Source organism: Idiotropiscis lumnitzeri, chromosome 19 (genome assembly GCF_059441095.1).
Source record: "Idiotropiscis lumnitzeri isolate Australia: NSW breed Sydney's pygmy pipehorse chromosome 19, RoL_Ilum_1.0, whole genome shotgun sequence".
Taxonomy (NCBI): Eukaryota; Metazoa; Chordata; class Actinopteri; order Syngnathiformes; family Syngnathidae; genus Idiotropiscis; species Idiotropiscis lumnitzeri.
The window spans coordinates 4,798,217-4,825,038 of NC_142409.1; the positions used below are offsets into that span (position 1 = coordinate 4,798,217).

At 45.3% G+C, this 26,822-nt stretch overlaps 2 protein-coding genes across 7 annotated transcripts in view; one reads left to right on the plus strand and one right to left on the minus strand.

Moving 5' to 3' along the window:
* Positions 1–1,033: 1,033 nt before the first annotated feature.
* Positions 1,034–2,793, plus strand: prlh2 (prolactin releasing hormone 2). Its single transcript, XM_088283362.1, has 3 exons — positions 1,034–1,116; positions 1,436–1,626; positions 2,133–2,793. The coding sequence occupies exons 2-3, from the start codon at positions 1,458–1,460 to the stop codon at positions 2,336–2,338; spliced, it is 375 nt and encodes a 124-aa protein (XP_088139488.1). The 5' UTR covers positions 1,034–1,116; positions 1,436–1,457; the 3' UTR covers positions 2,339–2,793.
* LOC148318207 (rab effector MyRIP-like) overlaps positions 2,645–26,822 on the minus strand; it is a 71,439-nt gene continuing 47,261 nt past the window's right edge. For 4 of the 6 annotated variants that reach the window (XM_088283357.1, XM_088283359.1, XM_088283355.1 and 1 more), the window contains exons 5-17: positions 15,503–15,589; positions 14,554–14,651; positions 14,194–14,274; positions 12,976–13,125; positions 11,526–11,694; positions 10,675–11,201; positions 10,410–10,544; positions 9,113–9,838; positions 6,852–7,043; positions 6,606–6,767; positions 6,209–6,304; positions 6,067–6,127; positions 2,645–5,200 (exon numbers count right to left, since the gene is read on the minus strand). In XM_088283357.1, the coding sequence (XP_088139483.1) occupies positions 5,157–5,200; positions 6,067–6,127; positions 6,209–6,304; positions 6,606–6,767; positions 6,852–7,043; positions 9,113–9,838; positions 10,410–10,544; positions 10,675–11,201; positions 11,526–11,694; positions 12,976–13,125; positions 14,194–14,274; positions 14,554–14,651; positions 15,503–15,589 (2,528 nt within the window). In that variant the 3' untranslated portion in view covers positions 2,645–5,156. Of the gene's footprint in view, positions 5,201–6,053; positions 6,128–6,208; positions 6,305–6,605; positions 6,768–6,851; positions 7,044–9,112; positions 9,839–10,409; positions 10,545–10,674; positions 11,202–11,525; positions 11,695–12,975; positions 13,126–14,193; positions 14,275–14,553; positions 14,652–15,502; positions 15,590–26,822 lie in introns of all 6 variants that reach the window. The other 2 variants (XM_088283360.1, XM_088283361.1) reach the window with 2 other exon arrangements.

The window sequence follows — 26,822 nt, forward strand, 5'->3', positions numbered from 1 at the left end:
GCCCACGCCATGTTTAGGCCACAATTTATGAGGCGATTAACAAAATATACTGTAGCAGGTACAGGGAATGAGTTAGAAAACGCAGGTTTGGCCCCGGCCAAGTTGTGAATCACTCGCCAAGACTTGGTCTTTCTCAATCAATAGCACATTTCTCAATGGCCTGAAGCAGCACAATGGAAGGATGCTCAGGGTATACTAAGCAAGTCGTGACATCCCAATTCACAATTCTGAAAGAATTTATTTGTAGAGTTGGTGTTTTTCCCCAAAAACAAAAAAAAACAAGGGGGGGAGGAGAAATGAAAAAGGACCAAAAACATCACACGGAAGCAGACATCCTTTATGTGGTCCCTTGCTGTGACTTGCCCAAGTCTCATCCGTGGTGCCATTCACAGAGGTGATGTGAAGTCATTCAATCAAGTGCTGATGACACAGTGTTGTTTTTGAAGAGGCAAACCAGACATTAAGCGTAATGGCACAAGTAAAAAGATGCTTCATATTGAAACAGTGTGGTTTTGGGCCTCCTTATGCTAAGAAATGCTAAGGATTACAAAGTTAAAATCACACAAAATGTGTTTGAACTCAAACAATTTTTGAATATATGTTTTGGTTCAAAAGACTGATTTATTTTTTTTATATGTTGACGAGTACGTTACATTCATTCGACACTCAGATCAGAAAAAACTAATTGTGTCCTGCCTTGCCCCTGGGAATCAAAAAGATTGATGGAAGGGTCATGAAAAAGACACCCACCATCGTTGTGGATCACAGTCTGACAGAGATGTACTTGAGGTGCCGGGTTTCCCCGACGTTGACTAATTTAAAGTTGTCTTCACGTCATCAAACTTGCTGATGGACGCTTCTGCTGCGTGACAGACGGCAGGACGCCTCAAAAAGAACATGTCCATTTGGAAAGGGCTTGCAGGAGTGGGAAGCTAAAGGCATGGGAGGGTGGGGGGGGTTGATGCGTGCTCTGTGTGCGTGGTGTGTGCGTGCGTGTGATTATTCATCATCCCACAGGCACATGAGAAGCACAGATATATAAGATGCTGCGCACCTGCTTAGGTCTAACAACTACAGACCTCGCCAGCTGACCTCAGCCTCTAACCAAAGTTCAGGGTAAGCTTATTTTTCTGCTCTTTTAAAAGATGTGAGATTTCGAAACAGTTCAAAATATATATAATTGACTTTGTAGAGAGAAATTTACGTCATTCCATTTCATTTCATTCACAGATTTATGTACGTATATTGTACAATATTGTATTATATTTAAAAAAATGATATATTTAAAAGGATGTTATTGTGTAACATTTCACTTTTTCAATAGTTTGATAACAAGTGTAGAGAATTGCATGATTTAATCAATAGACCTTCCCACCTGTTTGAGGCGAACGTGTATAAGGTGGCTGACCAGCCCCCTTTCCTTGCCGTCTTGCAGTGCCTTCGACTGACTACTCAGCATGTTGCCCGGGAGAGTGACCGATGTCCACGCGAGGAGCGGGCTGCCCGCATCTCTGGCTTTTTTCCTCGTCGTCCTGCTCATCCTGATCTCCTCTTGCAGCCTCAGCAGCGCACACAGCACCACAGTGGAGCATGACTTCCACATTGTGCACAACGTTGACAACAGAAGTAAGTCAAAGTTGAATTTCATGGGCATATATATTATGTATTTTTTTAACAGCAGTTGTTAAGTAGGAAATGTAGGTTATTTACATATTTTATGCTAAAATAAAAGTTTTAAAATGATTAGAATCCATTGCAACAAGCTAAAATATTTGAATATATTGACCTGTGCTTATATCTTATGTGTGCTAGATAAATAAACTTCTTAATTCACAATGTCAGAGGTGAATTTTTATTATCATGTATTATGATTTTATAGTTGAAATCAATGAATGAATACAAACATGAACCATTATCAGACTTTTTAAACATAAAAATATAGTCCTTGTATTGGAGTCCATTTTAGCATCCCGCACCCAATTAAATATAAAATATGTGTAATACTCTAAAATGAACTTTGAGTCACTTTTTTTAATTCAACAATGAGATGTGTGACATAAGACCCTCCCGTAAACTCTGATCTAAAATATATCATCTGAATGAAAGAATTGATGCACCTGTTTGTCGTCCAGGTCCGGAGATCGACCCCTTCTGGTACGTGGGCCGCGGCGTGAGACCCATCGGGCGCTTCGGGAAGCGACAAAGCAGCGTTGAGGTAGTGCGTGATGTGAGTATGCAGCCTGTTGTCAGGATGCTGGCGCTGCTCTTCAAAAGTCTCCGCAACAAGGAGAACCTGGACAAGGTGCTGCATGAAGGGGATGGGGACTGGTTACCATGACAACATGCATCTCTCCCTTGCATCAACCGACAAACTCTGAGGCTTTGCTTTATACCACACTCTCATTTTGTGTTCCTCCCCTGGTGATTAGTAATAAACATCAACCTGCAGATATGTGTTGTGTACATAATGGAAATGCCGTTTATATTGATTAATAAATATGAACTTAATAGTGTTCAGGCTCGACTCGTGGATGCAACACACAACACATCCAAAGACCGTTTCAACTTGCAAATTTAATTTCATTCATAATACATCTTTCTCCAGGTGCACAGCGGCACACTTGGGTGTATTATTTATATAGACTTTTATTTGTTTTTTTTGCATGGTAATATTTTCATGTCAAATGGACTGCAACAAACGACAGCACATGAAGTGAATGTGGCACTGTGCACTGTAAACTTCAAACTCATCAGTCATACTGGATTCAAACAGGAACAAAGTAATGCTTGAGCAATTTCATATTTAACGTGGGACACAGTTCCATTAATTCCTGTGTGAATTCACGAGTGCCAAACTACATACGATTGGGCAATATACACATATTTCTATATCATATCCATTTTTTCCCCAAACATATACATACCGTATATTAACAAATTCCGAGATGGAATTTTTACAAAAATACAGGACACCGATGATTGGACCCTTGTCGCTGTGCTTCTCATGACATTTGTACATCACAAACATGCTTTTATATACTGTATCAACACTCCAAGAGTGACAAAATGTGTCCCCCCCCCAAAAAAAAATATATATATATGAAAAGAAACAGAAAAGGGCGGAGCAAGTGCACAGAGGCAGACTGATTGCACCTTTAGTTTTTTACTTTCCACCAGCCAGTCAGGAAATCAACCCTGCACTCCTGGGGATTTCTAATGGATATTAGAAGAGGGGAAAAAAAATAAAGCAGTATTCTCACATTTAAAAAGTGTCATGATAGCCTTATCTCCTTGGTCGTTTTAAATGCAGACATACACTGAAAGCACTTGGAGTCATGTCTCACAGGAACCACTGAGGATAAAATAAAGCTTTGTCATTTGCGATAATGCGCGTAAAAAAATGTTTTGTAAGTACAAAAATAAATTGCTTGTAACAAAAACTGTGGTTTCATGACACTGACAAAACCAGCCCATTAAAATCTATGTGACACAAAGGTTTGGACAGGAAAAGATCTGTTGCTCAAACAAAAAGGCCACTAAGTTGGAAAGTAAGAGAGAAAATGAGAGAAGAAGAAGAGAATACTGCAATGAATTGGGTGGCTCGAGTTTCACTTTCACTTTAAAGATGAAATGTCAGACGATCATCATTTAATGTTGGATTCATTCACATTTTGTGTGCTTTTGGAAATCAATTTTCATTTAAATCATGTCTATTACGGCTGTTATTTAATTGACGTTTAACATTTTGGTAAATACGGTTTTATTTTCTCATTTGCATTCTATTAGAAAGTCAGTAGACAATTGGACGTCTTGCTTAGCTCTCAGCACAATGTGGAAACAAGAAGACAGTATGCATGAATTTAAAACCCAAAACTAAAATGATGGTTCAATAATGCACTAATCATCCACAGTGTCATTATTGTAATTTGTTGGCTTCGTGCTAAACCAGCTCCTTGCTAGAACTCTCATCAAAAATTCTACAAGAGCGCAGACACTACGAGTCATTTTTTTCTTTGCTAGATGGCAGTAAAAGAAACCAACGCCAACCTCTAACTTGGAAATGTGTAATAGAATGACAAACAATACTGGGGCAAATTAGTTTAAACCTAAATGTGATGCCACATAATTATGGCGCCCTTCACCAATGCAAATAACAGTGAACCCCCCCTCATATTTGTGAATCACTACTCCTCACGTATGCACAGACTTTTTTGTAACCTATTCTGTTTTATTTAGTTGAAAATCTCACCTATTCGCTGTTTTGTGTTCAGGCCAAAAAGACATGTACAGAATAATTTTGCCATCTTGTGGCCCCTTGGAGAACACTGTTGGAGTGAGGGGAGGAGCTTCATTCAGACAGGCCAATGTACTGTGAAATACAAAAGTAGTGCTTTGCTGTCATCTTGTGGCTCATGTGTCCAATAGGTAATTAGTAACCTTTTTAGTTAGGCGTCAATCAGCTGCAGATTTTCACTACTTGTGGCAGGGCTCAGTCCTCATTGCCCACGAATAGTAAGGAAACTCTTAAAAAATATATACTATTCATCTGCATTTATTGGTCATGGTTGAGATTGTTGGAATCATTAGCCAGACTAGAATGCGTTGACGTCCAACTTTGTAAGAACCAAGTTAAATATTTCCTCTTTTCCGGAATGAGCTTAAAACGACAATCATCCTTCTGAATGGGTATTACCATCTGGAAGCTGCGTGTGTCGAGGTGTGTGTGTGTGTGTGTGTGTGCGTGCGCGAGCGAATGGATAATCATTCATGAAATCTGTACGGTTGGAACCCTAGTGACATTCTCACCCATACAGGCGATAAATATCTCATAATTAGTAGTCTATGACTTCATTATACATCCTAATTATGGTCGAAATTAAAGTTGGACATTTTTTGAGTGGTTTTAAGGCTGTCCACTCATCTTTGCAGTATGTACAGTATCCCGCCAATGGTGTGAAAGGGCTGAGTGCTTTGTGGTGCCGCAACAGGGCAGGTGGAGGCTCCTGTTTGGTGTGGAGCTGGAGGCGGACGCTGGGTCAAGGCACTGCATGAGTGGGGGGGAAGGAGAGGGGAGCGGCCCTTGTCCACAGGGCTCTGGCGTGTCCCTGAGGGACTTGTGCTGCTGCTGCTGCTGCTGCTGCTGCTCCTCCTCGACACTATTGTCGAAAGACTTCCGTTGACTGCTCTGGCTCCATCGTATCTGAAATGGGACAATTTTAGAATGCAACATAAAAAAAACAAACACAAAAAAAAAGAAAATTAAATAAATCATCCAAAAAATGATCATGAAAACAGTATCTTTGACGTCTTGCTGATCAATCTAAAATTACTGATGTGACTAAGATGTCTTGATCACTGCTAGTTTCATGCAGCAAAAGAAAATCTGAATCAGAGCAGCATGAGTTGATGCTGGTAATAAAAAAAAATAGAGGGGGGGGCTATTCAGTGGTATTAAAAGGAAACAGCGACTTGTTGGTTGATAAAACAGCCTTGGCCGCTTGTTGCGCAAGTTTCCATTTGGATGCTTTACATCTAATGGAGCTTTTCAGATAATTAGTCCACTGGCCGACAGATGTATTCATTTTTACTTCCATTCAGCAAGCAAGCTTTTGTCTTTGCACAATAAGGGAAATGTGTGATATTTAGCAAAAGTGAATAAAATGCCTCTCCCTGTCACACACTGACCGAAGATACACACATGAACACACACGTACGCCAGCACGCACACTGGCGTGCACTTTAAGGAAAATCTTTATCTTTATCATGATTATATCTTTTTAACTGAAATAAAGGGCAGATCTGTCACTTAACAGATTTATATAAGAAATTGGGATAATATTTGATTTCTTATTTATGGAATTATTTATTAAAAGATTTTTACAACGCTGAACAAAAAATGTTTAATTATTGTTTCCTCGTACCTAATATACAATACGAAAGAAAAAAGAGAAAAGAAATAAAAAAATATACGTGAAATATAATTATAATAATTCTATATAAATATTAATAAAACCTGCAGGAACATGTTAAATTATTTCCATGAGAATACAAACCTTTATTTGGTACCTTTTATTGGAGGGGCTGGCAGCTTCCTCCTCTGATGGCGTGATGAGTCCAGGGTTTGTGGCTGCATTGTCAGTAAAACAACAGATCTCATCGCGACTCTCCTAGACGTAATTTAATAACATACGGCTCTGTGATTCGATACCTTTGCTGTTGGCTTGAACTTGGAGAAATGATTGCAAACGGTCACATTTAACCCTGCAGTTTTCAGAGCGGATATCCTGGCCTCAATGTTGGATATCTAAAAGTGGAAATAAAATGCAAGATACTTCATTAACTTGTAAAATGACTTTAGGGCTTTAATGATGTCACGTCCACAAATAGGGATTACTTGTGAAAAGTCACGGTTGATTTAGGCATAGAACAGCAATGAGTGAATACATTTGACATTGGGAATCCAAATCCGATACCACGACCGCAAATTTGATCATCGAACTGTGGCCGAGGGTGGCGCCAAGTGAAGATGTGAACATGTTATCCGTTATAGACAATTTGTGATGAACACAGAATTGCAATTACAAAACACCGCTAGAGTTCAGCACCTGCATTTCAGATTGTTGGACCTGAACAGCAGCAGTCGCCACTTGGTCTTCCAGAAAAGCCAGTTCTGTGTCTGTGGTCCCACTGCTGATATTGCGGGCGCACTGCTCCAAGTCCCCCAGCGCCCCTTCGAGGCCATATACAGCACCAGCAGCCAGGTAAACCTTCAAGGTGAGAACCATGAAGTCCTGTTAGGACTGGAAAAATAACTTTGCACCAATGAGGTGAGAAAAAGTATTTGGTGTTACATTCTCTTCCATCTGGGTGAGCCTCTGGTCCAATTTGCGGGTCTCGGAGCTGCTGGTGATGGTGGTCGAACTGTGAAGGTCAGAGGGCGTGGAGCCGTCACCTCCGGCCTCGCTGATCAGCTCCTCGGTGGCGTTCAAAACCTTCAACACCTCTGTGGTGATGCTGCAGAGTGAGGCCGCCGAGTACTTCTGCTTCATTTGACAAACACACACACACCACGAGTATTTTATTATTTGCTCTGCCAAGGACAGGGTGTCCACAAAAACCCAATTTGAATATACAGTGAACCCTCGCTACTTCGCGGTTCATCTTTCGCGGGTTCAGTGCTTCGCGGGTCTAAAAAATATTCGGGGGCATTGTAGTTTCGCCGAGCGGCACGACGGGGCGCTGGAGCGGTTAGACGTGCGCCGAAGAAGAGCGTGGGCGAAGAGGAGAGTGGACGAAGAAGAGCACGTTCCCCCGGGCACGATTTGGGGCGACGTTTCGCGCGGTTCGGACCGTACCAGAGCTCCGGCCAGCGTGCGTGGCAGTTAAGCCGAAGAGGAACACCTTCCGCCCGGGCATGAGCGGAGCGCGAGGCTGTCAGTTATGAATGAATAAATGAATAAATAAATAAATGAAGAATGCCACCTTTCATTTCACAGGGCACACCGGACGGCGTACCAGCAGGTAAAAGTCGAAGTAATTAAATAAATACAAAAATAAGTAATTGAATAAATACAAAAATAATGGCTGGGGAATAAAAAAATAATAAGTTTTAATATATATATTTTATTTTGTTATAACATGAATTTCACTCTCTCTACCCGTATATATATATATATTTTTATTTTTTTTTTTTTAAGCATTTTTGAAGGTGCGCTGCTACTTCGCACTTTTTTTTTTTTAAGCATTTTTGAAGTTGCGCCGCTACTTCGCGGATTTTCAGTTTTCGCGGGTGGTCCCGGTCCCCATTAACCGCGATAACCGAGGGTTCACTGTATTGATAAGCCGTCCTAGGGTGATTGACTAAATTTCTCTGCAAGATGAGGAACATCTCGCTGCCAGGAGAATTCTCAGTGACCTGGCAAATGGATTGATCGCTCATGGTTGTAGAGCATTTTAGGATTGCATTAATAAACATTGCAGTATTTACAGAACATAGATTGTGCCTTACAATAATAGTTAACTATACCTAGAATTGCATATGTAACTGTGGCTAAAAAGCGCAGTGGGGAGAGTCTCTGTAGCTAAACCGTATGAGTGGACTGGTGGCAAGATTAGTCAACAATGTGAAAAAAGTAGCAAAGTCTGGGCTTCACATTTTCAATATCCATAATATGCATTTCAATTAGTACACTGTGTCTTGCTTAATGATTCATTTCAGGTGTGTCTGTCTGAGTGCTCAATATGCTCAGAAATACATAGACAAACGCTGACCATGAAAGGGAAGAGTGACAGATCTTTTCTCAATATGAAATGAATCACTGGCTGAAGCTTTAATCTGCAGATGTATTGATCCCTCTCAGCACACACTGACAATGTGGAAAAAAGGCAGAGCTTGAGCTACTAAGACGGTGGGAGGATGCAGACTCACTCTACTAAGCACGATGAGTTTACTATGTTTAAGAAATGCCCTAATTAAGACAGTATGTACGTTCTATGAAATGACCCATAATTTCTGAATATAAATATATATACATATATATATATGTATATATATATATATATATATCGAGAGAGAGAGAGAGAGAGAGAGAGGGAGAGAGAGAGATAGTTATCCCATGTTCTTTGGAGATAGTGTGCACAACATGGAGGAGAGCATAGGTGGCTGACACATAGTATAGCTTGTGATGGCTGTGTTATTTGTACAGGTACAGATGAGAACTGGACCGACACGCATGCCGCCCCCCCCCTCCTGTGAACACGTTACCAACACATTGCTGCCTGCGTGCGAAGTCAGTGACGCCACGGAATGAATGATCCTGACCTAAACGTGTCCTACAGCAAAAGTCCAAAAATGGCAGTCAGGAGGTCTGAACAGTCAGAAGTAACAAATTAGTATTGCACAAAAATCATAATCAAAGCTGCACTGACACGTTTCCATCTCGAAATCTCACACGATCCAAGCAAGAGCAGAGCTTTTGAGGCCTCTGCTCTGACACGCACGCGCAGAAAAAAAGCACAAGCGCGTCGTGCCAAAGCAGAAGTGAGGATGTGAAAAACGGGCAAACCCGAATATCAACGGAGAAGCAGCCGTTACGTCACGTCACTCCCTTACCTGGTTGTCAGACAGCACCACCTCCTGGGAAGACGGCGTAACAGCAGGCGGGCTGCCAGTGCTCTTCCATTCTGTCATCTCCCTCTCCAAATCTCGCCTATGCTGTCTTTTGTTTTTTCTTCTCTCTCCTCTCTTCTGCTCCTTCTCATCGACCATGTCTTCCGAACTCCCCGCTCGCTTCTCTAACCTCCGCTCCTTCACTCGGCTTTCCCCACTCAATGGTGGGCTTTTTATCAACCTCTCACTTCTTGTCATCTCTTGACCGTTCACTTGACTGGCTGGCTCACTCGCTTTTTCTCTTAATCTGACACTAGACCTTGGCTTCTCTCTTTCCGTGTCTTTCGGCTTCAGTCTGACACTTTCGTCCTCCAACTGATTGTGCGCGGGCCACTCCTCCTCCGACGAGCTGCTCTCTCTGCTGTTGGTGCTGCTCCGAACCAGCTTACTGATCCTGGAACGCAGTTCCTCCTCCAGAGGGTCAACAGCACCAGACACAGGTCCCGACCCGACATGGTGGGGCTCCGGAGCCAGAAAGTGGGGTGAAAGAGGGTTGCTCGGGTCCACTGAATTCGGGGCAGCTTTGTCCAATTCTTGGGACTCGGGTGTGATGGCATCTAATGTGAAGGCATCTGGTGCTGCTGTGCTCATTGGCACCGTGTCAGGTACTGGCTTATCCTCGCTTAAGCCCCTCTTCAGTAGGTCATTGAGAAGAAAACCACTGCTCTCCTGCAGGGGGGAAAGCACACAAAAACACAAAAAAATAGAACATATTTATTAAATATTTAACAATAAGTACAATTTTAATGACCAGGAAAGAAGTTCAGGTACTGAAACAGTTGACAAAACCGTAACTGTAGCGGTTAAGAACAACTCGCTCAAAGTTCTGGGTCTGAATCACAGCTCCGGCCAACTTGCGTTCAGTTAACAGTACTCCAGCTTCTTTCCACATCCCCAAAACATGTTAGGTTAATCTACATTTTCAATTGTAAAGCAAATAATAGCCCATTTAATCATAATAAAATTTCTTAGCAATTATAACGTTAAAATGAGCATGAATTATAATTATCATTATCTATTTTGCAAGCTAAGAAATAGTGAAAACATGGACATTGTACGCCATCTAGTGGCGACCAAAGGTTTCACAATCACAGAGACCCCAAGAGGCACGATATCTTGGAATTACTATATTATGTCGGCCTCAATTCACTCCTTTGGCCGTTTGACTCGACAAGAGCATTTCTTAACGTTCATGCGCAATCTCTGAGGGAGCCATCATTTCAATTTGGTACAATCTTACCTGAATGGACTGCGAGTAGTTGTGACTCCCGGACTTGCTCTCGTTTGATGAATCTCTCTTGCTTTTGCGGCGCCGCCGTGACCTCCTCACCTGGTCGATTTGCCGTTCCTCTGCCTCGCTGCTGTCCCCCATCACCTGCGAATGAGGATGAGGGGTGAGAATGATTGTTTAATAATCACTATTTGATAGAACAAAGCCTTTTTGTGGTATTTGGTCATTTTGGTATTTAGTTTCCCACAAAAAGAATCTGTGCATTTCTACACACCTTGGGGTTAAAGTTCACATCCAGAGCCCCTGAGAGAAGCGGATATGGAGAGAGGTTTTGGTGAAGATGTTGGTGGTACATTGGTTGGTGGTAAGGGTGAAGGTGCATGTCAGATGGTCCTTTCTTCCAAAGCAGGTTTTGAGGTGGTTTTCGAGGACATGAAGACCGCGCCGATGATGCCTCTGAGTCAGAATTGAGAGTCTCTGTGTTGGTGTACTGGCCAGAGGAAGGTGAGGTCACGGGTAAGTGCTGCGTATAAGTCCACTCGGGGTCATGCTGCGAATCCGTGTAGTAGGTCTCATCGGAGAGCTTGCGGCGGAACTGTTGCAACGCCGCGCCCCAGCTGCCGTGGCCGTCCTCTTCGGAGTCAGAACCCATCTCGTCGTAGGCTGAGACAACGCCGGATTCCTTTTCCAAGACGCTGAACACCAGGCTTTTCCTCTTGGTGAGGAGGCTAGGACGAGACATCTGAGAGCTGTGGAGAGCAATCCAGTTGCCGTCTGGACTTTGGAGGACCGATGATGCACCTGGATAAATAAGACAAAACAGGTAAGATTCGCTCAATCCATAAATGCGTCAAAGAACTGATATTAGCAATAGGATTTAAAAAAAAAAAATATTCTGCACGTGTGTCAGTGACCCGGGGCAATTTCTTTAGCCAGAGACCCGAGAGGGTGAGGTAGAGGGTGTTTATTTGAAGGTTTTACCATTGTAAAAACTGAATCACTTTTTGTTGTGTCCAGCAGACAATTAAAAAAAAAAATGTTCCAAAAATCACCTGTATTTTACACACAGATAAATGACGGCTAAAAAGTTGAAACTTGGTGTGACACAAGACAAAGAGTCATTACTGGAATTGTCCAGACGGTCGACACTCTTCCAGGTGGGCAGGGACGTGGCCTTGGCCTCTCTCTTCAAAGAAGAGTACTCCTGTGGGCTGCCGCCCGTGCAGACGGCCTCGTCCTGGGCTACTTTTTCGGGAGAGTCGTCACTGGTGAGGGAGAAGGCTGAGCGTGAGCGCTGAAAATATACACACACATACACACAGGTAGAAATGCACATGAAGGACCACATATACTGGACTAGAATGGGAAGGTACAGAAGGCCAGACATTGCTTATTACTGAATTAGCAATAAATTACACACCTTCTGCATCTCGGACGTCCGAGTTCAATTTTATACCAGTCGAGAGAAACCCAGTGAGCCTAAAATAATATCATCAGTAGGTGGAGCTAAACCCAAGCCAATAAAGAGCCAATATTGAGCAGAAGGGCTCAACAATCGGAGACGGATGCAATGCTGAGATAACCGTGAGCCTAGACCACAACACAAGGCGCCCAATGCGTATTTTTATACAAGTGTGTGTAATTGAGCGTGTTTGAGGGGAAGCTGATAAACAGAGGCTGTCCCGTGGCGGGCTGAGCTGCTGAAGAAGGATCCAAGCGCATTCCACGGGACTTTGATCACGACACAGTGAAACAGCGGGAAACGGCGCAGGGAGGCCCTAGGAGCATAACTTGGATGTTTAGCTCAAGCACGGGATAATGACAAATGTCATTGATGACAAAAAGTCGCTGCTGGCAAAATTGTGTAAATCTACCCAACAAGTGTTTTTGTGGAACTAATGAAGTGCGTGCTGCAGATTTCTAGTCAACTGTTCGATTGTTGCCTCCATTGATCATTTCTAGGTTTTACTTCTTAGACACCTGTAGGTTTATTTTGTTTCCCAAGGAATGCCTCCTCCCTTCTAAATATATACTTGATCAGTAATAGCTTTAAACAGTTAATATAATCACACCTGAATTACAGTAATAAAATGGTCCCCAAACTTTTTTTTTTTCCCGGAGCCTGCCGGGCCCAAGCACCCACCCTCTTTGGAGATTAAATTAGCCTGCTGCTCCTTTTTGTCTCAGTGCCGGCCGGTAAAGGTAGCAGGTTGTGTTGTATGCCTCTCGGTCAGGCAGCAATGATATTGTTGGACCACATTGTTTTCATTTCACCAACCCCCCTTAGTTGGAAAACAACTGCAGTAATAGGATACAAAACAAAACCCGCAATAAAAAAAAAAAATAAAAAAAACACCCCTTAGAATGTTTATAATGTTCACTTTCGATTGAAACTATAAAGACCTTTTCACACTGCACTTAGCAATGCACAGACAACATTCATTATATATGCACTACATGGGTTTGAGGACAGAACAGAGAGTTATGTTGTGGCTTAATGAGCAAAAAAGTCTCACATTTTTTTGGGCTTAGGATGTTGGTTGTATGGTGTGCTTGTGTGGAGCTGTTGACTAACCGAGAGGGTGGAGGATGCCTTGAGGGGGTCCGAAGACGTTTGAGGTTGTGAAGGTGAGGCTTGATCACTGGTCTGAATCAAAGACTGAGACTGAGGCCAGACAAAGTCATACTCTGTCTGCATTTCTGAGCGCTTCCTCCTCTGGATGATCTAGTGAAAAATCACAAAGTAACAAAATATGCATTTGTAAATGTTTTACACTGCAAGAGTTGAAGGACATCAGGTTTATTCTAAGCAAGAAGCTTTTTTTTCAACTTTGATTTCCAGGATTACAACAATGGTGATCAAAAGTTTTGGAACGCGTGATTGACAGGTATGATTTGCCTTATCCTACCGCATTGCAACAACCTTCACATTATACTGTGTGGGCAGAAGACTCCATTAACAAAAGCACACAAAATTTCATGAATTGATGAGTAAAATACTTCACAAAGTGACAAAAAGGCAAAGCTTCAGACTAATCTTTATGCCTTATGTGACACACAATGGCAACAGCAAGATTAGAATTCGTTGGAGCAAGAACTAACAAAATCAATCTCCAGACTTAAACCCGATGGAACACGCATATCCATGCTGAAGAAGCTACTGAAAGGAGCAAAACAAAATAACAAAAAACTGAATGAACCGGTGGTGAAAGAGAGCAAAAATTTGCTTAAATAATTTTCCTTTTTCAAAGTACACACAAAAATAAATGAATGAGCCTCACTGTCCCATTATTCTTGCATGTGCGTGTAATGCAAAAGCCACCGAATAGGTGAATATTAGGTATTATCTTTATATTCTGCACTAAGAATTTACATTTAAATAGAGCTTTCCACGAGTGAGTTGCATCTCCACCATCTGGAGCAGGCGTGGGCAAACTACGGCCCGGGGGCCACATGCGGCCCATTAAACGTCTTAATCCGGCCCGCCGAACTTAAAAAAATTGAAATGAATAAACCTTGTTAATGTTTTATTTTCTAAATATTGTGGTTTTTCAAAGACATATTGTTGTAATGCTTTTGTTCACTTTCATTTCAAATTAAATGTATTCTTTTTCCTCAGACGAGGTGAGGTTACCAAAACACTGCATCCATCTGCTCCTGGTCCGGCCCCTGTGACAAATTTTAGAACCCATTGTGGCCCGCCAATCAAAAGGTTTGCCCACCCCTGATCTGGAGAGTGCTCCATTTCTTGCTATACAAGAATGAGGAAATAAACCAACTCAGAACAAAATACCTTTTGTACAATGGTTGTAGCAAGTTCCTCTATGAGCTCTTCTTTGTGGTCCCGCAGATACCGAGCCTCATTCTGCTTCTCCTATATACACATACATTTCATGAAGAATGCAAGCATATTTGAATGATCACCTAAACACATGCTGTTTTAAAAAAATGACAAGACAAGAATGCTCAGTTATGTGTGACGTGGTCAGGAATGCATTACATGAATAATATGCTTTTCACCGTCGAATTATTGAAACTGTTCTTAGATTAGATGTTATTTTATTGTAAATCAGGAAGGATTCATCGCAGCTATTTTCCCAGCTAAGAGAGGGAGACAGAAAGGAGGAGGAGGAGTCAAGGCCACAGGTCTCACCAAACTGTCACTGAACTCTTCTGCCTTGGCGATGGCTTCCTCTATGGCCTCTTCAGCAACACGCAAGGCGACCGTGAGCGTCTCAGCCATACTGTGTCCTGATGTGACACATATCGAGAACACGTAGAAAGGTCATCACGGGTGCCGTGCGAAAAGATCCACTCTCATGCAATTTGACCAATTTATTAAACACAAATATATTCTTGTTCATTTATCTATGATAGCGACAGGCAGCACAATTACATGCTCTTCAGTAAGAATATTTCATGATTATGTTCATATTCATAACACTGGTCAACAGCAGATTTGAATCTGAGATGGATTTTTGTGTTCCTTAATGTATTTTTGTTATTTTTTTTTATTAAAAAAAAAACTTTTTAATCGGCTCAGGGTTTTGATACATTTTCATGCATTGTTTTTTTAAAGTCTGACCTATAAAAGCTTACGCAATATGGATTTTAACTATGATGCATTGTAATTTATAGCTATGACATTTCACAAGAAAAATTCTGTTGCTGAACCTAGCCCTTAATCCATAAATATTACAAAATATATTACTATTAAATATCATATTTTTATTGCTATTAATATGCAAACCTGACGTGGAAGGGAAAAATCTATAAAAGTTTACTTGCATCTCTGATTAAAAAAAATTAATTTTTAAATGTTGACCAGTGTAATTTTTGTGACAGTTTGTTTGATGGTTTGCTTTGGGAATTTTGTATATAAAACGGGCTTGGCTCAATAAGGGTTGGAAAACTTTAAGTGATGGATTTAAAAGTCATGCTTAAAAAGATATTCCCTTTATTGCTTCTTTGGCATTTTGCACAATGGCATGTGTTCAACAATTAATGTTTGCTAAACAAAAGCTAGCTTCCCCCTTCATGAAAGATAAAAAAAAGTTTAAATGGTGAACAGAGGGCAAATGTCAATATGGCGTTTTTCTCACCTTCACTCTGTTTGTAGAAGACGGAGTCACTGCCACATATGCTGCCATCGTTATCATTGCCAAAACTTCCCTCGTGGACGCTGCTTTCTGTGGCAAAGAGACGTGGAAGCTGTGAGTCAAACCTCCAATCCGACACCCTGTCACATTAATGCCAACGCTGCTCATATTTAAGTCTGTAAATAATATAACCTGCTGTGCTGCTGCACACTAATCCCCGCGGCTACTTGTACTCTTGTCATCTGCATTCCGAATTTCATTTTTCTTTTTTTGAACAAGATCCCAATGACAATTCATCTGATAATAAATTTTGCCTGCAAAACAAATGAACAGTCACTCATACGATTCAGGACAGGTCTCTAAAGGAACATAACAGCTATATTTATCTAAGACTCTGAGATAAAATCTGTCACATATTCATGTGACCTAAATGCAAATGTTGTGATTACAATTGATAGAAAAATCATATGATTACTGTGAATAATGTTCAGCTGCTTTTTACTTTGTGTTGAGCGTTTTAATAAAAAGGAAAAAAATAAAAAAACATTCCCTTGGGGGATCATTACTCCCATATTCTTTGGTTGTTTTCATCAATCCAGGTAAATAAAGAGGATAAATGGGCACACAGTTTCAGAAGCAAACAATCTGAATCTGCCATGGTGAATTATGTGTCTACTATTTCATCTCACACTTTAAACCCGAATAAAAATTCCAGTGAAAACACAGCTGCCATGAATCAGAGTCATCCTTCCAAACCAAAAGCCACGCACGACTCCTCATTCTTGACTGGCCTTCCAGCTGGATCGTCTGGCGTTCAAATTCTGTTGTGTGGTTTTGATGTGATTCTGCCTTCATGGAGCCAGACTCACTTAATGGCCTCCGCCATAACAAACTGTCACCCATCTTAGAAGAATTGCCGTGCTCGAACAACCGCCGCTCTGCTGCAACACCGTGTTACCATTGGATGAGAACTCAGTCTGAATGTTCATCTTCGGAAAATATGCACCAAGTTGACTTTACTGCCATATGAACCTTAAATTTAAATGCAGCGGCATTATTGCGGTCGTACTTCAAATTGGTGTCTGACAGCAGTTGTGACCAGTGTCTATGTTATTGTGTGAGGATAATGAATATGCGTTAAAAAAAAAAAACAGACAAAGCTTTATAAATAATTCACATTGAGTGATTTTGGAAAATTTACATAATAATGTTTGTATACAAATGCTTGGGTCTCTCTAGTCCAGTGTATCTAAAACAAGTCTCTTCTGACTTAGCCTCTTCCGCCCCACTGTCACAAAATAGTGAGACTAATTAACATAATATAACAACCAAAAACTCAATTTGTCCAGCATTGATTTGGGAGCAAGGCTGGCCAAGGTTCTGAGCTAAAAAAAACACTGATGCAGCAGCTGAAGCTCTAGCACGTGAAAACAAAAGGTAAGCAGAGCTGCAGTGTTAGCAGCCAACTGGTTGTCAAGCTAACAGAAGCCGAACACATTATTGGATAGCATAAGTGATGAGGACTAGCACACTGCATGAGACCATCGCTAATTTGCCATAGCAAGAAGAAACATGCTGTGTTATATTTTCTATTATGCACGCCACAAACATAAAAAAAACAATCGAGCATGTTAACTTATTTTGCATTTAATGTGGACAACATTCTACAAGAGGATCATTCGCTACATTAAAGGCCCTTTCACACTGCACTTAGTTGAGCGCAGTGCATTGTAGACCAGAGTGACAATTTAGTGTCCCTTTACCCTGAGCTAACTTAAGCGTGTTTGAACTTTTAATAAATAACAGTGCTTTGCTAAAATGCCCTTTTCATCTGTGACAAGCTGTCATCAGGCTTTTTAAGGTTGATAGTCGGGAGAGGCATGCAAACATGCTTTAACTCATTCACTGCCATTGACGGCTAAAGACGTCAAAAATCATTTATTTTACTTGGCTGTTAGTGTATTAGTTGACCATAATAGTCTTTGTGAGGGCGTGTGAGCATGCTGACATTAGCATTTAGCGGCGCACTCTTTACACCACAGCATCCTAATTGTGCATGGCGTTTTCCAGAGAGATGCATTTAAGTTACTGTAAAAATTGGAATTTGCCTTTGAGGAACATTAATGTCAAGGTTGAGGAAGGTGAGGACCCAAACGCAGGGAAGCCAGGCAGGGGTAACTTAAAGGGGATTTATTAAACAGAAAACTAAGGCAAACAAGGAACTTGGAAAAACTTAACGACAGGAAACCAACGACAGGGAGAGGCGACAGGAACTGGCAACAGGCACAGGCAACCGGGACAAGCGACAGGGACAAGCGACACTTAAAATGACAATGAACCAACAAGAACTGAAAGCAACCAGGGAACTAAATACACACAACTTGACGAGACAACGAGGAGCACCTGGACAAGACACGGAGGGTTGGAAGCACCGGATTGGTTAACACTAGGGCTTGGGTAAACGAGCACAGGTGGAAACAATAGACAAGACGAGACAAGACACATGAAAAAGGCCAAAACATGAAACCAAATACTAAACCAAAAATAACAAATACAAATCATGACAGTACCCCCCCCTTAAGGGACGGATCCCAGACGTCCCAAACACAAACAAAAGAAAATTGTCCAAAATCAGGGTGGGCGGAAGGGGGCCAGGAGGCGGGACCACAGTCCGCAATCAAGGCTGGTCAGGCGGGCGTCCGGGAGGCCAGACCAGCGAGTCCAGCCGTGGCCCTTCAGGCGGCCGTCCGGGAAACCAGACCAGGGAGTCTAGCCGTGGCCATTCAGGCGGGCGTCCGGGAGGACAGACGCATAAGTCCAAGGGCGGCCATTCAGGCGGATGTCCGGGATGACCCGAACGCAGCATGGAGTCCGCTGACGAGGCTGAGACGAGACGCGGCGGCGGGACGCCGGATGCAGCCGAGACCTGAGCTTGGAGCAGCGACGGGGCGGACGCATCCGAGGCAGGCACTTGGAGCGGCGGCTGGTCGTCGAACCCCGCCGAGACAGGAACGTTGAGCAGCGGCCTGTCGTCGAGCCCCGCCGAGACAGGAACGTTGAGCAGCGGCCTGTCGTCGAGCCCCGCCGAGACAGGAACGTTGAGCGGCGGCCGGTCGTCGAGCCCCGCCGAGACAGGAACGTGGAGCGGCGGCCGGTTGTCGAACCGCGCCGAGACAGGAACGTGGAGCGGCGGCTGGTCGTCGAACCCCGCCGAGACAGGAACGTTGAGCGGCGGCCGGTCGTCGAGCCCCGCCGAGACAGGAACGTGGAGCGGCGGCCGGTCGTCGAACCGCGCCGAGACAGGAACGTGGAGTGGCGGCCGGTCGTCGAACCCCGCCGAGACAGGAACGTGGAGCGGCGGCCGGTCGTCGAACGGCGCCGAGACTGGAACGTGGAGCGGCGGCCGGTCGTCGAACGCCGCCGAGACTGGAACGTGGAGCGGCGGCTGGTCGTCGAACCCCGCCGAGACAGGAACCGGGAGCGGCGGCGCTTCGTCGGGCGCCGCTGTGGCAGAGACGAGAAGCGACGGCGGGTCGTCGTCCACCGCCCAGGCAGGAAACTTGAGCGCCGGCGGATCGTCGAGTCCCGCCGAAAAAGGAGCTTGGGGTGACGGCGGATCGTCGAGCACCCCCGAGGCAGCGACGGGAAGCGACGGCGTGTCCTCGGGCGCCGCCGGGACAGGGAAGTGGGGTGGCGGCGGGCCGTCTGGCACCGCCGAGGCAGGGATTTGGAGCGGCGGCGGGCCGGGCGCACCAGAGGCCGGGACTTGGAGCGGCGGCGGGCCGGGCGCAGCGGGGACAGGGACTGGTGGCGGACGCAGAACGTGCTCCGCCGGAACAGGGACTTGTGGCGGACGCGTGGCGTGCTCCGCCGGAACAGGGACTTGTGGCGGACGCGTGGCGTGCTCCGCCTGAACAGGGACTTGTGGCGGACGCAGGGCGTGCTCCGCCTGAACAGGGACTTGTGGCGGACGCAGGACGTGCTCCGCCGGAACAGGGACTTGAGGCGGACGCGTGGCGTGCTCCGCCGGAACAGGGACTTGTGGCGGACGCGTGGCGTGCTCCGCCTGAACAGGGACTTGTGGCGGACGCAGGGCGTGCTCCGCCTGAACAGGGACTTGTGGCGGACGCAGGACGTGCTCCGCCGGAACAGGGACTTGAGGCGGACGCAGGGCGTGCTCCAACGGAACAGGGACTTGTGGCGGACGCAGGGCGTGCTCCGCCGGAACAGGGACTTGTGGCGGACGCAGGGCGTGCTCCGCCGGAACAGGGACTTGTGGCGGACGCAGGGCGTGCTCCGCCGGAACAGGGACTTGTGGCGGACGCAGGGCGTGCTCCGCCGAAACAGGGACTTGTGGCGGACGCAGGACGTGCTCCACAGGAACAGGGACTTGTGGCAGACGCAGGACGTGCGTCGCCGGAACAGGGACTTGTGGCGGACGCAGAACATGCTCCGCCAGAACAGGGATTTGTGGCGGACGCAGGACGTGCTCCGCCAGAACAGGGATTTGTGGCGGACGCAGAACATGCTCCGCCGGATTAGGGACTTGTGGCGGACGCGTGGCGTGCTCCGCCGGAACAGGGACTGGTGGCGGACGCAGGGCGTGCTCCGCCGGAACAGGGACTGGTGGCGGACGCAGGGCGTGCTCCGCCGGAACAGGGACTGGTGGCGGACGCAGGGCGTGCTCCGCCGGAATAGGGACTTGTGGCGGACGCAGGACGTGCTCCGCCAGAACAGGGATTTGTGGCGGACGCAGAACGTGCTCCGCCGGAACAGGGACTTGTGGCGGACGCAGGACGTGCTCCGCCGGAACAGGGACTTGTGGCGGACGCAGGGCGTGCTCCGCCGGAAAAGGGACTGGTGGCGGACGCAGAACGTGCTCCGCCAGAACAGGGACTTGTGGCGGACGCAGAACGTGCTCCACCAGAACAGGGACTTGTGGCGGACGCGGGGCGTGCTCCGCCGGAACAGGGACTTGTGGCGGACGCAGGGCGTGCTCCGCCGGAACAGGGACTTGTGGCGGACGCAGGGCGTGCTCCGCCGGAACAGGGACTTGTGGCGGACGCAGAACGTGCTCCGCCGGAATAGGGACTTGTGGCGGACGCAGGACGTGCTCCGCCGGAACAGGGACTTGAAGCGCTGGCGAGGCGCCGTAACGGGGGTCAGCAGCTCTCGGGAGGCCAGAACGGGCCCCAGCAGCTCGGGGGGAACCGGGACGGGGCTTATCAGCTGGCAGGGAGCCGGAACGGGACTCATCCGCTGGCGGGGAGCCGGAACGGGGCTCATCCGCTGGCGGGGAGCCGGAACGGGGCTCAGCAGCTGGCGGGGAGCCGGGACGGGGCTCATCAGCTGTCGAGGAGCCGGAACAGGGTTCAGCAGCTGGCGGTGAGCCCGAGTGGGACTCTGGAGGCTGCGTGGGTTGCTGCAGCTGGCGAGGAGCCGGGACGGGACACTGCAGCTGGCGAGGAGCCGGGACGGGACGCTGCAGCTGGCGAGGAGCCGGGACGGGACGCTGCAGCTGGCGAGGAGCCGGGACGGGACGCTGCAGCTGGCGAGGAGCCGGGACGGGACGCTGCAGCTGGCGAGGAGCCGGGACGGGAGGCTCCAGCTGGCGAGGAGCCGGGACGGGACGCTGCAGCTGGCGAGGAGCCGGGACGGGAGGCTGCCGCTGGCGAGGAGCCGGGACGGGAGGCTGCAGCTGGCGAGGAGCCGGGACGGGAGGCTGCAGCTGGCGAGGAGCCGGGACGGGAGGCTGCAGCTGGCGAGGAGCCGGGACGGGAGGCTGCAGCTGGCGAGGAGCCGGGACGGGAGGCTGCAGCTCGTGAGGAGCCGGGTCGGGGACCTGATCCCTATCAGCCTGCCGCCATAGGGATTCAGGGGAACGGGAGACGCGAAGGACACGAGGGACCGGGACTACAGGGGCTGGTGAACGTGAGCTATGAGACGCAAGGGGGACGTGACAAGGTGCGGAAACCGACAGTGGACGAGGTGAACGACGTGGCCGTGATTTACGTGACTTTCGTGATTTAGGGCGAGGTGAACGACGCGAGGTAACGTGGGAGGTGGTCTCAAAAGAGTCAAAAGAAAAAGGGGACAGAAATTGTTCGGGGGGAGGAAAGTGACTGGACCTAACAGAAACCGGGTCGCGCTGGGCATCTAAAAGGTTGTATATATATTCAAAATCATACTCATGATCCGAGTCAACTAAAATGTGAGGGGGTGAAATAGCAGGGTGCTCAAAATCATCTTCAAAATCAGAATCGATGATAAGGTGGGGAGGTTCGACTGGTGGGTAGTCATTATCGTGATCGTGGAACGAAGGGGGAAAAACAGACATAGAACGAAAAAAGGAACCTACGTGAAGGGGGCGGGGTTGGTCGGCAGGCTGAGGGGGGCACCAGCTTGAGCGGCGACGGCGAACTCGTTGCCGTGAGCTTCCTGCTGGGTCCAGTACTGGTTGGTTCATTCTGTCAAGGTTGAGGAAGGTGAGGACCCAAACGCAGGGAAGCCAGGCAGGGGTAACTTAAAGGGGATTTATTAAACAGAAAACTAAGGCAAACAAGGAACTTGGAAAAACTTAACGACAGGAAACCAACGACAGGGAGAGGCGACAGGAACTGGCAACAGGCACAGGCAACCGGGACAAGCGACAGGGACAAGCGACACTTAAAATGACAATGAACTGAAAGCAACCAGGGAACTAAATACACACAACTTGACGAGACAACGAGGAGCACCTGGACAAGACACGGAGGGTTGGAAGCACCGGATTGGTTAACACTAGGGCTTGGGTAAACGAGCACAGGTGGAAACAATAGACAAGACGAGACAAGACACATGAAAAAGGCCAAAACATGAAACCAAATACTAAACCAAAAATAACAAATACAAATCATGACAATTAAAGCGTTATTGTTGTTGTTCTTCAAGCGCCACAGTGCTGCCAAGGCACAACTTTACAAGGCCGCAAGTATGAACTGCTGCTTTAAAACAATAGACACATTTAATTACAATGAAATTAATTACAATGTAATCATAATTTAATCCTGTAGTGCAATATTAAGTATGCATGATTTGGTGTACTGGGTCGCTCATATTTCAACTGTCATGTTTTGTTGGTTTCTGAGGAACATATATATCTTGATCCATGGCACTGCCGAAAAAGTTAAAGAAAAACTGCGCCGAGCTTTTCTGGGCCTTAGCTTATCTAAAATGGACTGTCGCAAAGTGGAAAAGTAAGATGTGCTCCGATGAGTTCACATTTCAAATTGGTTTTGGAAGTCACAGATGTCATGTCCTCCGGGCTAAAATGAAAAAGTACCATCCAGGCTGTTATCCAAGCAAAGTTCAAGGTCTGTGGTAGTATGGCAGGTGTTAGTTACGCACATGTGGCTTTGGAATTAAAGGCGAAGTCAAACCCACAAAAATATTTGAAATAATATGTCCTAAGTGCTATCACTAGTCTAAACATGGCATTCAAATTAATATTGTGTTTGTGGACTGTGAGTTAAGCAGCAAAATCCACCCGTTTTGGGCCATCTCAGGGGGCGGCCATTTTATCAACTTTCGGCAACAGAAATTGACGTCACTGTTCCTCAAGGTTGAGGTTTTTACCAATCACGGCTAACCTCTTTTCTGAGGCTCAGCCATGACTGGCCGTTATCCAAGCCCTTCGGAACTGTGACGTCATTTAGTCGACAGCAAGTGGCAGATGTAAAAAAAAAAGGCTGGATTTCTACTGCTTAACTCATATTCCACTAACACAATATTAATCACAATGTTGTGTTTCGACTAGTGGGGCTGCATAGAACCTATTCTTGAAAATATTTTTTAGGGGGTTAACTTCCCCTTTAATGAGCGCAGATACTAAAATGGCCTTCCAGTATACCTAATCTGTTTCTTGCTTTATGATCATTTAAAAAAGAACAATAGCGACCCTCTATTGTGGAGCAAAGGTGACCGGACAGCAAGCCACATTGGGAAAAATGCCTTTGTGGTCAATTCAATCATTTAAAGAGAATAAAATCAATTTTCAATCATTTACATTTTACAGAACTTTATTGGGTCTATTTGTTAAAGCTGTGTTCATCAATGTGGATTAATTACACTGCTATATTGCAAAAGCCATCTGCCCTGTGCCATTAAAGACCAAAGGTGTTTGCAATTTGGATATTGAGTATCGTAAGCAGAGCGAAAACACAGCAAAATAAGAAGTGTGAAGGGAAGCTTCCCTTCATGCTAGAGTTCCTGAAGTGCCGTCAGCGTTTGGATCAGCCAGAAGGGAAAAAGTCCAGACGCTTTCCTTTCAATTACAATGGAGCATCTGGTAGCAAATGTCTTATTAACACCGCTGTCACAACAAGAGCTGAACTGACGGGATATCTGCTAACATCACAACAGATGAAGAAAGTAAACAAGCTGGTATGCAGAGCCACTGGATTCTCCCCCCGAAGAGTTTGTCTCATATCCTGCTGAAGCGATGCCCGTTCAATTGCAATCTGTCATAACATCAAACCACATGCACTCAACCCCAGTTGAAAATTTTAGCATTTGTTTTAAAAATATCCACCCAGCAACTGCTATAACACACGAGAAACCTACTAAACAACCGAACACGTAACTTGGGCGAGAGGCAGGGTGCAGCCTGGGCTGGTCGCTCGTCAATCACAGTGCACATAAAACACTCAGTCACATTTTGCTTGAACAACTCATAGTCTTAAATAAACATAAGGACAACAACGAAAAAAAAAATGCTTCTTGAAAAGTTGCGTCTCTGCTTCACAATTGGCTGCAGATCAGTCGAGGAACTGGCATCATGCGCGTAATTCAATCTGACAGTGAATGTCAAGTGAGCAAAATCTGCTTCAGCTGACAAAGGTCAGCGTTTCGGTTGGCCTTCCTCTCATGTTCATATGTCCCTCCCTATGTGGTTCGAGCAGACTTTTTGTCCAATTACTGCATGCACCAAGTGTCACTTTCATTGCAGACATCCAAGCGACTCAGGGCTTCTATTTAACATTCTGTCCGTCACGCACAATACTCCGAGGAACAAAGCTTTCAGAGACAAGAGAAATGATGACTTCCTTCTGGGAGCCAAACCCTCTTGAATGATACGATGCTGCACGGGAAGACAATCATTTTGAGTCATTTCTTTCACTTTCTACTTGAGCATGGAAACGTGACTTTACTGGCTAGTTGATCTTTCTTTTCCCCCTAGCACATTATAGCTGACATTGCAACTGACTTCCTATTAAAAGAGTTCACGTTTTCTTGCCTCGGTTTGAGGCGGTCCGTTTTCCACTTCAACTGACCCTGTGAAGATTGTATTCAAGAGAAAGAAAATTGAGCCCTGGAGTAAAGTATCAACTACAGGACAAGGTCAAGACTCTTTCATTTAATTTCTTGCTGTAAATGTTCAAAAGAGGCGAATACGAATACCCAAATGATCCTTTTCACTAACCCATTCAACATTGAATTGCCTCCAACATTGGAAAATTGTCACTTCAGTCGCAAAGTTGCATCCAATTGGAAAGGTACTGGCAGAGTGATTTCAGAGTGCGAGCGATATCAGTGGAGTTGTACAACCTTTTTAAAATGTATTAATGAGGTGTCCCTAAACTCTGCATGGGCCGATGTTGTAGCGTGAAGTGGTAAAGATGGCCCGTATTTTGAATACACTCAGTTGGTTGAAAGTGATGAAAATGTGTGATTTTAATTATGCAACATTTACTATTTATTGAATTAAATAATTACATTAGCAGCAATCCACTAGCGGAAGTAGTGCATGTTGTCTTTCAGAATAAGAGCATAATACATCGTGCTATTGCAACTGAATATGTTGGTCGTGTTCCTGGTAGATATCGTTGCATGTGTGCTCTTTGGATTGTTATAATAATGACTAAAGCACAACTGAGAGCAAGAAACATGTACAATAGTTACCAAATACGCCAAGCATTCTCCAGGCCGATACTCTTTTTATGCACGAGCCCAATAATATTAGATGGAATATTTAGACATCTCATAAATTGTTATAAATATTAGCTGTGGTGGAGAAGGTAGGAAGCCTCCCACAGATATTAGCAAATGTCATGAAAAATACAACAATAATCCCCCCAAGATGAAATGAATTCAATTTCACAGTAGGAAAAAAAATAAATAAAAATACTTCCTGCATGTTGCACTTCCAAACGGCCCCATCAGGTTTGCAGCTAAGCAGGTGCAATATGAGGACATGAGTCTACACGGTAAAAAAGAAGCATATACATCAACTTTTGAAAGAGATTCGGAGCCACAGAGGAACAGAAAAAAGTAGCACAAAAAATGCACTTTTCTGGCTCACTTCCACAGGTCCTCAAATAAACTTGTTTTGAACTCTTTCGGGGGTTGTTTAACATTCTGTGAAACGCGACGAGCTGTGCGACGAGAAGGTCAACTCAATGTTGGCACTTTCATGTGGAACGAGATCCAGCCGGCGGTTTTGCTAGCTTAGCATAAAAATCGACCAACTCACTTGAATGCTTGACTTTGGTGCACTTTTCACTTCACAGATGCCTTTTAAACTTTAATCCTTTATCGGCATTTCTCCCAGCCGGTCTACAAAGAAAAATGTGCTTCTTAATATTAGATTGTAACGTAATCCGATTGGGTTTCAAAACTCCAACTTCCTGCACACTACATACATTCTCTCGTTGTGTATATGTTTAATTCCAGAATGGGATTTTATGACGGCCCAGAAACTCAAAATAATGGACTCTCGTGCAAATATGAGCAAGGCCTCAGGAATGTAAAACGTTCTCATAAACTCTTTCCCATCCATTGGGTGGATTTCATACGCGCTGCAGTAACGCTGGCTTTCATTTCTTTATTCATCTCCAAATCAATTGTCGGGAGGTGTAAAATGGCAGCTGACATCGACGGTCGTCGAGAGAGCGGCGGGTGTTTTATACCAATCACATGCACAGAGTGAACGTGTGACCTTCAAAGAGACGGCGAGAGAGAGAAAAGGGAGCGAGCCATTCGGCCCTTTCATGTACATCATCTTCAGCGGAAGGTGTGACTTGCAAACAAACAGAGGATGTCTGCACCTGTGTGTGTGCGTAAACCAAATCAGGAAAAAAAAATTGAAATGACCATTACTACTATTTCTGCTACTACTACCAATCATAATACAATATTATCATTATTATCAAAACACTTCAACATCACACAGGCTTACAAATATCTCACAGCCCCTCAGTCATCCTGAACCTTTCCCTCATCCAGTTTAGCCCAAAGTCTGACCTGATTTATCCCCTCAATGCTCCCTTCATCCATTTAATCCAGC